Genomic DNA, 11,364 nt, shown 5'->3' with positions numbered 1-11,364 from the left:
GCAATATAAAGTTGATAGTGGCGGTAATCGTATTAGCGGGATCGAACCACATAGTGGATGGAGAAAAGTGCCCATTCTTCCTCAATAAACTATATTTTTCAACAAGTAATGATTGAAATTCAAGACAACTGATTAATTTTTTAAACGCAGAACATTTTAATTTTATATCTGAATGCATTTTTTTTCTTTTTGTATGGTGTAGTGAATGATGTTGATGGCTGTAGTCGTTTGTTTTGCTGTTGCTTTTACACAGGTGAAAATAAATGAATGATATGTGATCATATATTTATGATAATAATATGCCAGCATGTTTAATAGACAGATAGACAGACTGATAGTTTGTGGTGTTATAATATGTGTGTGAGTGTGAGTGCGACTGTGTGTGTGTGTGTATCTGTATGTGTGTGTGTATCTGTGTGTGTGTATATCTGTGTGTGTGTATCTGTGTGTGTGTGTGTGTGTGTGTGTCTGTGTGTATGTGTATATGTGTGTGTGTGTATGTGTGAAAATATGTAAGCATGTACGAGTGTCTGAATATGTGTGTGTGTGCATGTGTGTGAGTATGTATGAATGTATGAATATATATGTATGTATGTATCCACACAGACACAGACACATACACACAAACACACACACACACATGCACGCACACGTTAACACATGTACCCAGTTACAAAATCACACATACACACTTTTTTTTTTTGTTTAAGGTTAAAGAACATCGATGGTACTAAATAAAGAATTTTCCGGCAATGGTTTACGTGAAAAGCAGTGAAAGACTAACGATCACACACACACACGCACGCACACAAATACACACACACACACACACAAACACACACACACAAACACACACACACACACATATACAGGAAGAGAAACTTACTTGAGCAAATATCAAACATATTCGTTACACGATATAGCAAAATATCAGAGTAAAAATATCACAATAATCTCACCTCGCAAACACGTTATCAGCACTCATACACACATAGAAACATACACACACACACACACACACGCGCGCGCACACACACACACATATATATATATAAAGAGAGAGCTGCGTGTCTATGTGTGTGTTTGCGTGTTATATAAGCATATATATCCATACATACGGTACTGATAATTACTGTCAGTTGGTTTAAACAACACGGAACACTGGGATTGATTATAAACTTACTAATTAAGATATAATACATTAAACAACGAAACCAACTGTGAATTTTTCTTTGAATTGTTTAATTATGATAACAGACAGCCTAATAACATGAAAGACAATAGTTGATAAACAGATCTTTGTTCCCCTTTTACTTTTTGTCGTATTTTTTTTTATAGAAATTACACATCGGAATAACCATTTGAGGGCATTATCAACAACATAGACAACTTCGTTACCCTTATTATTGAACAATGGATCGTAAGAGAATAAAGATGAATGGAAGGTTGACCGCTACTAAAGTGGAACTTAATTATAGCGCTTGGAGTGGAAATTCGTCTTTTTACCAAGGAGATTATATGGATGAGACTTCTATTAATCACCAGTTTGGATCTGATAGAAATATTAACAAGAAAGATTGTCTTTATAATAGATACTTTAATGCTAGAATCAATTGTTTTTGGTTGTTGACAGTTCTTATCTGTGTTTTCTCAAACTTCGTGTGTCGAGTACACTGTGTTTCGTCAACAACTGCTGAGACTATTTATAGTACAGCTACCAGCAGAAATATAACGATGACAACATCGTATTCACAGCCGAATCAAACATCTGATCAATATGAGCAGTCTACTAAACCAGCAACCCTGGTAAAATCATCCGACAAGCAGCCAGTGTCCAAACATCGAGCTCAGTCAACGCAATACGAACCAGATAAAGTACGCCCTAAAGATCGTCTCAACAAATTTCATCAACGACAACAACAGCGAAAACAGAAAGAGTTAAGGACCAAGTTGACAACAGAAACATATACAACTCAGACAACTGCATCGACAGAAGTCCCGACGACTCAAACTACACAAAAAGCTCAGTCAACTGAAGGAACCAAAGAGACTGAAACACCTCAAACAACTTCTAAAACCCGAAAGCCTCAAACAACTTCTAAAACCCGAAAGCCTCAAACAACCCCTAAACCTGAAAATCCTCAAACAATTGAAACATCGCAAGTCGTTCAAACACAAAGAGTAGAAAAGACAACACAGACGATAGTGGAAAAAAAGGAAACCCAAACAAGCGAAAAACCCCAAACAACTGAAAGAACACGGACAACTCTGAAAGAGAGAATAACAGAAAAACTGAACACAGTTCCCCGGACATCGCAGAAACCCCAGACAACCCTTAAAACAACTGAAAAAACTCGGACAACAGATAGCAAGAAAGAATTACCGGAAATAACAAAAAAGCAGACTGTAAAAGTAACCCCGACGACAGAAACAACTGAAAGGGCGGAAGAAACAAAACAAGGTGTCACAACACCGACTAATACCGACAAACGAATACCAACAACTTCGGCTACAGACGCAGACGATGATCAGTGTCCAGAAAACTCAATGGCTTACTATAATATAACGTTTGTACCTCTTTGGTCAAGTAGAAGATTCCCAAAGATGTATCCTATGTACCGACCGCATGCACAGTGGTCAAAAACAATCGGTGAGTGAACTTCTTTTTTTTTTTTCGTTTCCTCTATTTTATTGTCTAACATTTAACTACAAATATTATATATGTGAGATAAAAAGCAAGAGAAAATGGGACAAAACTTGGGACAAAGAAAAAAACGTAAAAAAGTCACCCGAGCATTAAAATCTAAAAATATTTTATTCATCATTTAGAAATAAGCATATATACCGACACAGACATACAAAAATGTTTCATATACAGACATTGTTGTGTTCTTGAGCAAGACACTTTATCTCGCGTTTCTCCAGTTCCCTCATCTGTAGAAATGAGTTGCGATGTCACTGGTGCCAAGATGTATCGGCTTTTGCCTTTCTCTTGGATAACATGGGTGACAGCTGGTGTTCCATAAACAACTTTCCCCGGACTTGTACCTCGGAGGGGAACTTTCTAGGTGCAATCCCATGGTCATTCATGACCGAAGCTGGTCGTTACCCTTGCCACCACTTGGCACATCGGGACCTTGTAGCGGAGTTCATTCTCATACAGGTATTCGAGCCGGGTTTGCGATTTGATCCCTTCAGATCCCTTGTAACGGATCATGAGTACAGCGCCCTCTCTTGACTAAAACAAATAAAAGAAAAATTAATAACATTGTTGTGTATACAAGCGAAAGAAAAAGTATTCAATATGTGTATCATTTCATATCCTTACTTCGAAATTCATGACATAAGCGCAGGAGTGGTTGTGTGGTAAGAAACTTGCTTCTCAATCACATGGTTCCGGGTTCAGTCCCACTGCATGACATCTTGGGCAAGTGACTTCTACTATAGTCTCGGGCCGACCAAAGCCTTGTGAGTGGATTTGGTAGGCAGAAAACTGAAAGAAGCCCATCGTGTGTGTGTGTGTGTGTGTGTGTGTGTGTGTGTGTGTGTGTGTGTGTTTGTCCGCCACCATCACTGCTTGACAAGCGGTGTTGGTATGTTTACTTCCCCGTAACTTAGTGGTTCGGCAAAAGGAATACGACAGAATAGTTACCAGGCTTAAGAAAGAAGTCCTGGGGTCGATTCATTCGACTAAAAATTCAAGGTTGTGCCCCAGCATGGCCGCAGTCTAATGACTGAAACAAGTAAAAGATAAAAGATAAAAGACCTTTCTCTGTCCCTACACTGAGTTTCTCCCTATACATGGTGTTTTTCCTAAGGTTTGCATACAGCCAGATATTCTAGGTAGTGACAAAATGAATCATAAGCTACGGACGAGTACATGTACTTACACACTTGTATATATACACATACACACACACACACACACACACACACACACACACACACACACACACACACACACACACATATGTATATGTATATATGTAAAGAATAAGAGGAGTTTTCCTTTAGAATGAGTCAAACTAATAGGTATGCGTTCTGAATGCTCAAATAGGTGCGTCACCAAAATTCCAGTTTGAATAGCAGTTGAAGTTTTGGTTATGTGATTGCCTTGTTCAAAGCTGCTAAAGGTGGCTTCCCTTTGAGTCAGTAGGTATAAGTTAAAGTACTGAGGAAAGACAAACAATTAAGCAAGACTTGACAAGAACATCTAATTTAATTTAATTCAATCTAATCTATTTACATAACGAATGGTACTATTTTTTACTATTTTTTAACATTCGTAATTTTTTTACTCAGGTCGACTTTGCCTTTCATCCTTTCCGGGTCGATAAATTAAGTACCAGTTATGCACTGAGGTCGATGTAATCGACTTAATCCCTTTGTCTGTCCTTGTTTGTCCCCTCTATGTTTAGCCCCTTGTGGCCAATAAAGAAATAAGAAAACTTAGTCCTAAAGATTAAAATGATGTAAAGGGCATATTCATTCTTAATATGAAAAAATACTTATGAAATTTTCCTGTCAAATCTCTGCAAAATGTGATCAAAACTGATCAGAGATAAGGATCTGAAACAGAAGAAATAAACAAGACTTTATGAAAGTACAAATCAATTGTCTAACAGACGTTAACATACTGTTAATGCTAATAAAAGAAAATAGAATATTTGTGTTGAAATAATGAGAAGTCAACAGACACATCCGGACTATAACCTTAGATTTTTAGCTGTGATTATTGGCGTATTTTGTTATGTAACCGATTTCCTCAACATTAATCTTGAAAACTTGAGCATTATTTAACAGAAAGGTCATGGCTGATTAGGAAATCACAGTTACAAATAATCTTTTATTATAGGCACAAGGTCTAAAATTTGGGGGAGGGGGACAATCGATCACATCGACCTCAGTACTCAACTGGTACTTAATTTATGACCCCGAAAGGATAAAAGGTAAAGTCGACCTTTGTGCAATTTGAACTCAGAACGTAGCGACGGATAAAATACCGCTAAACATTTCGTCCATCGTGCTCACAATTCTGCCAACTCGCCTCCTTACAGTTACAAATAATAATAGAACTGTGAAAATATGCAAAACATTTCGGAAATTTAGCAAGTAGTTTGTACATATACGCATACATGGACATACAAATATACGTATTTAGACACACACTTAAGTCAAACATACTGATCCACTCATGAAAGGGTATGTATGCGTGGATAGACATACATTCAGGTACATACATATATACATAACTCCCTAGCTGATGTTGTTTAAATTCCAATTTTAAAAAACCTTGTTTCTCGGTTGGAAACTGGCTCTCTCAATATAGGCGAGAAATTTGTGAAATAAAAACCAGAACACACTCACAAAACACACACACACTCACAAAACACACACACACACACTCACAAATACACAACACACACATACACGCACACGTACACACACAATCGCATGCACACACACACACACACACACACACTCATACATACATGCATGCATACATACATACATACATACATACATACATACATACATACATACACGCATTCATACTTGTATACATAGACCAGAATTGCTATAAGCAGAGAGGTGAATATGCTTATATATATATATATATATATATATATATATATATATATATATATCGATATAGATATAGATATATATATATACATTAATAGCAATATTTATCAAAGCGTCTGTGTCTCTGTGTGTGTCTGTGTGTGTGTCTCTGTGTGTGCTTGTCTTTGTGTGTATGCGTGCGTGCGTGCGTGCGTGCGTGCATGCGTGTGTGTGTGCATGTGTGTCTGTGCGTACGTGTATGTGTGTGTGTGTGCGTGTGTACGTGTGTGTGTGTTTATGCGTGTGTGTGCGCGCGCGTATATGTGTACCGTTAAAAGCTGCTTCAATATATCTCAGTAAATCCGAGTGTTAGTTCCTTGACATTATGCAGATTCTCATCTCGTGTTCATTCTTTTAGAAATTTTCAAGATCTATGCTTCAGAAATAGCTAATCACATGTCAGCGTTTACATAGCAGATAAAGTAATTACTTATGAATGTGAACTATTGAACATTTTTCCACAATTAGCGGCACTTTAACGTTCTAGTAATTGAGTAAAATGTCATGATTCGGTTCCTTTCAGATGTAGAGTTGACTTCTTTTCTTTTCTTTTGTTTTTATTTTATTTTATTTTTTTTTTTTTTTTGCTGTTAGGAAAGTAAAACACTTTTGCATTATTACGCATGAATGCTGCAAAGATTCGATTCATTTAAAATTGTCATTAAATGATCTGTGCATACATAAACATATATATATATATATATATATACTCAAAGTCCAAACACTCTATGAACGTCGTAAACACAAACTCTTCGAAGAGAGTAAGCGAAAGGATAAACGCAGTTCTCTTCGAATCAGTGGTGAGGAACCTTTACGTGCTCACAAGACTTGTTAGAAATCGCAGCCAAATATCGGTCTTATCATATGCTATATTGTATTAAAAAAAAAAAATGATAGTGGGAAATGATACATCAGCCTGGAAAATATCGGCATGGTCATTGCTGGAACGCGCTTGGCCGTAGGTCTTCTCGCTTAAGACTGGCCCGGAGGCAAACAAGTACAAAATATTTCTCTTTCAGTAGAGATGTACTGTTCAACACTGTTGTGTCGATGCCCCCAGGCAAAGAAGTAGGAGCTCCCAAGACATATAAATAGAAGTAGTCTGGCCGTGGTAGGAGGGTTGAGTAGCAGTCGAGTAGCAGTCGAGTAGCAGTCGAGTAGCAGTCGAGTAGCAGTTGTGTAGCGGTTGAGTAGAGATCATCCGAAGGTGCTAGATAGCAGTAGCGTTGAGACATAACAAACACAAATAGATAACTTAAATAATTTAGATATATTTCGACCAAAGATTGGTCCCAAGCCATGTCTGACTGACTCGATAGCATCACCTGATAGGATCTGTTAAGTCATTTTAAAATCAAATTTCGTGGTATCATGCTTCATTCAAGTAGGGAGTTGATGTTGACAGAGACGTATCCGAGTATAGGTGGCTTATCTGGTATCTCTTGAAGAAATTTGAAGAAATTTGTCTGCGTTGCATTTGAAGGTGATCGAATTTTTTCCTTCGATTTGTTTCTGGATAATGTTAAATAGAGCAGGCCCTGTGGAGGAAAAGAAATTATATTACAGTGAATTTATGTCATGTGGACCTGAATTGTAGACCTGAGCATGTGATATGTGGCCTCAGTCTTGGATGAATTCTGAATCTAATGTTAAGGTCGTATGGGCAATGCTGGTGGTTTGTTCTCTACATTACGCAAATGATGTAGCGCTCACGGCGGCGCTGGAGAGAATAAACATTCAATCTTTTAAGGCGGTCCCAATAATCCAGATCAGTCATTCCTTTTATTTATTTAATGATTGCTGTTGGGGTAATTCAGTTCTCGTAATGTTTTGGTTGATGTGGGTAGACCACATGGGGAAACAGTGTTCTAGGCGTGGTTGTACACTAGAATACAATAATATCGCGGAAAATTTATTTCTAACAAAGGTACGAGACGATACATTTTATGGAAGGGATATAGCAAATCATATAGGCCCCAGTATTTAACAGGTGAATTATTTTATCAACCCCAAAAGAATGAAAACTATAGTCAATTTTGGATTCGAACTCAGAAAGGTAATGGGACGAAAAGAATTTGATTCGGTGACATCTGAAACGACAAGAATGTTTTTAAAAGCCCAGAAACAGTACAAGCATCTTTTAAAACACTCCTGTCGTTACGATAGGATAAAAATCGAGATTAACGAGGAAAATCCTGTCTCTAAATCGATAAACATTTTCCTGTGATCCACGCATTTCGACTATGGTTCAACTGAACCATCATTAAGCAGTACTTGACAGTATGATGCTTAAATATGTCTATATGACATATAATTTACTATTAACTAGATTTATACGCAACTATAGCAATGTATACCTCTGCTTTATGGTGAAGGGAAGGCTTTGTCATAAACTTTTTGTTTAATGTAAAAATAAAGAAGACATCAAGCTTATAACATCAATATAAAGCGTTGCATTAAATCTGTTTAAAGCACAACTCTTGTAGCACAACAGCTTTCGTCAATTCTCATCCAAGAAATACAATTCTGCATTTATTACTAAATTATATTTAACAGAAGCAAAAGGAAGAAAATGAAGTAAACTGAAAAATATAATTTTTGACCTAAGATCGGTTTAGTTCTTTTATAAAACACGACTCTTGTAGCACAACAACTTTCGCCAATTCTCATCGAAGAAATACAATTCTGCATTTATTACCAAACTATATTTAACAGAAGCAAAAGGAAGAAAATGAAGTAAACTGAAAAATATAATTTTTGACCTTGGATCGGTTTAGTTCTTTTATAAACTAATTTAAAGAAATGGAGGTTTCTTTAAAATCCTATTTTACATGGCAAAAATAGTTTTTAAAAGTCCAAAATTCCATCTCATCTCGGCTTTTAGATATGCCTCCAAATTTGTATTAAATAACTTTAAGAAGGAATTACCTGACATCCTGGATAAAACTCCGGCTGACAGTGCCGATAATTTCGTAACAATTGCACTACAAGCCAACATCTCCTCCTTTCCTATGATAGTTTCGTGCCAAGGGAATTGTGTGGAACTCTGACTGATCTAGAGTAAAACTTTAAATAATGCTCGTAGAGATATATTTCCAGATTCTACACACTTCTGCCACGGTCGTGTATAGAGTACTCTTCTGTGTTTCTAATAATACAGAAACTGATTCTGTGCAAGAACTAAAAGTCAATCTAGATTGTTTACCTTTGTCAATCTCCTCATCTGTTGCATGCCTGTAGATAGATAGATAGATAGATAGATAGATAGATAGATAGATAGATAGATAGATAGATAGATAGATACATACATACATATATATGCGTGTGTGTGTATATATATATGTGTGTGTGTGTATATATATATATATATATATATAGAGAGAGAGAGAGAGAGAGAGAGATACATATATATGTGTGTGTATATATATATATATATATATATATATATATATATATATATATATATATATATATATATATATATATATACACATATATATGTGTGCCATAGATATCGCCATCCATTTAGAGAAAAATTTGTAGTTTAGAATCAGTAGTTCTTTGACTGCTATTTCTAAATTTTCAGTATGTTGGAGAAGCAACTCAATGCTAATCCCTGTATATATATATATATATATATATATATATATACACACATACATACATGCATACATACATACTTATATACATACATATATACATACATATAAATACATATGTATCCGCGCGTGTGTGTGTGTGTGTGTGTGTGTGTGTGTGTGTGTGTGTGTGTGTGTGTGTGTGTGTGTGTGTGTGTGTGTGTGTGTGTGTGTGCTGTCCAGTGCAGTAGTTGTACAGCATGATATGGTATCAGTTACAAACAACCTTCCTCTGTCGAACATTGAGAATGCTTTGATAATATTAATACACATGTTTATTATTCTATCGTAAGTGAACCCAGAGAGTAAAAGTGCAAGGCAGAGCGTTAAAAAAAGAACAGAAACGAGAATGTAAGAGCCAAGCTGCTTGGTAAATGTCATCGCCACTTCAATACACCGACTGAAATATTTAACAAGTGGGTTGGAGTAAAACCAGAGATTCACGGTTAATTTACAAAGGCAAATATACAGACGTGTGTCTAGTGAGACACAGCAAATTCTTTTACGATATGGCGGTAGCTTGCATAACTGTATCGTTTCCATGCACTTGCACCTGCAAATAAGTATCAGGTGAAAACCACTTCTATTCAGCCATGTGTAGCGAGATAATGCAAGATTTTCTTTAGATGTATACTAAAATAGGATATATATTTTCATCGTCTTTTTTGTTTTTGTTGTACATCACAGAGTTTCAAGTTGTGATGATGGTTTGAAAGTGTGTTATTTTTATGGTTGATTGAAATTTGATTTAGATCTTTTGTTGTTGTTGTTGTTTTGATGCAGTTCTAGTTGTTGTTATTTTTTTGCTTGCTTTTAGGTTTTTAAGTGAAATGCCTGACTCTTACACACGGGTTTCATCTGTCTGGCGTGACAGAACGGCATCTATCCGTGTCATTAAGTCGTCAGACTGCTGGCTCGGTGCTCACATCTTCGTTTATAACACTTGACATTCAGTTCAGTGGCTCAGCGCACTAGTCTGTAAACTGGCACCATTAGATTGCAAAGTTTCCATCTGTAAGAAATATAAACACTATATAGTTGATGTGTGTATGTTTATTTGTACGTGTCTGTGTGTGTGTGTGTGTGTGTGTGTGTGAGTGTGTGTGTGTGTGTGTGTGTGTGTGTGTGTGTGTGTGTGTGTGTGTTAGCTTCCAGAGTTGAGCTCAATAAAATAACTCATATAGATAATACTTTAAACGGATGACCTAGCGAGTGAGCTATGATGCGGTCACTCAGTCAGCTGAAAATAGAAACTATATTTTTCTCAAACCACATGTTTTTCTCGACCAAATGAATTCTCGGTAGAGGAAGGAATGGGCAAGTAGTTGGTACGAAGTCTTGGTAGTGAGACACGGTAGGAGTGACGAGGAGGCATGAGAGCAGCAGCAGCATCAGTAGCAGCAGCAGCAGCAGTAGTAGTAGTAGTAGTAGTAGTTGTTGTTGTTGTTGTTGTTTAGCACCAGATGCGCCCTGATAGAGCAGATTTATGAACCAGGCGTGACTATCCCGTCGTTTTCCTATGTGCAGGAAACCTACAACCACATTGTGCAACGGTTCCTTTTTTCTTAGACGATTGTCTGATTCAAGGGGTATTTGATTACTATTTCCAGCAGGTCAAGCGGCCATATTGACGCGCTTCTTTGTAGGGATTTAGCGACGGCTCTTTCGCTCTGAATTCAAATGTCACCCGAAGGTAGAAATCGAGAACTGAAATTGAACGCGAACAGCTCTAACATCGCTCAGTAATGCTTGGCGTGAGCGAGGTAGTACACACCTTAACTAGTTCAGAGGAGCAGTGCCTGCAATAGGGATATAGAAGGTAGAGAGAGCAGACAATGTATCTGTAGACCAAAAGTGATAGTGCGTTGGTGAGTGAGCCCTTGCTAACTAATCGGCCCCTTTTGTTGGATGTAGTTTTAGATGCTTGTATGTAGCAGCAACACTGTCATCGTAATTCATCGTAAACAAAGAGTTGGTATTTCCTTAAATACTCGTTTCAAATTTGGGCACAAGGCCAGCAATTCTTTGGAGCGAATAAGTCGGGTACATCGACCCCCAGTGTTCTACTGATACTTATTTTATCGACTCTGAAAAGATGAAA

General features: G+C 37.0%; 1 protein-coding gene and 1 long non-coding RNA gene across 3 annotated transcripts in view; one reads left to right on the top strand and one right to left on the bottom strand.

The window, feature by feature from the left end:
- The window catches only part of LOC106867785 (uncharacterized), an 83,994-nt gene that overhangs the window by 1,359 nt on the left and 71,271 nt on the right, over positions 1-11,364 (top strand). For both annotated transcript variants that reach the window (XM_014912771.3, XM_014912772.3), the window contains exon 2: positions 1,339-2,650. In XM_014912771.3, the coding sequence (XP_014768257.2) occupies positions 1,414-2,650 (1,237 nt within the window). In that variant the 5' untranslated portion in view covers positions 1,339-1,413. The remainder of the gene's footprint in view (positions 1-1,338; positions 2,651-11,364) is intronic.
- Positions 2,961-3,433, bottom strand: LOC149136882 (uncharacterized). The gene is made up of 2 exons (XR_016238285.1): positions 3,329-3,433; positions 2,961-3,238 (listed from the first exon to the last, which is right to left on the bottom strand). It is a non-coding gene; the product is annotated as an uncharacterized LOC149136882 (long non-coding RNA).

This window comes from Octopus bimaculoides, chromosome 2, assembly GCF_046866305.1.
Source record: "Octopus bimaculoides isolate indiv1 chromosome 2, ASM4686630v1, whole genome shotgun sequence".
Lineage (NCBI taxonomy): Eukaryota > Metazoa > Mollusca > Cephalopoda > Octopoda > Octopodidae > Octopus > Octopus bimaculoides.
The sequence above is the reverse complement of the archived record's forward strand: the minus strand, read 5'-3'. Positions and strand labels throughout refer to the sequence as shown.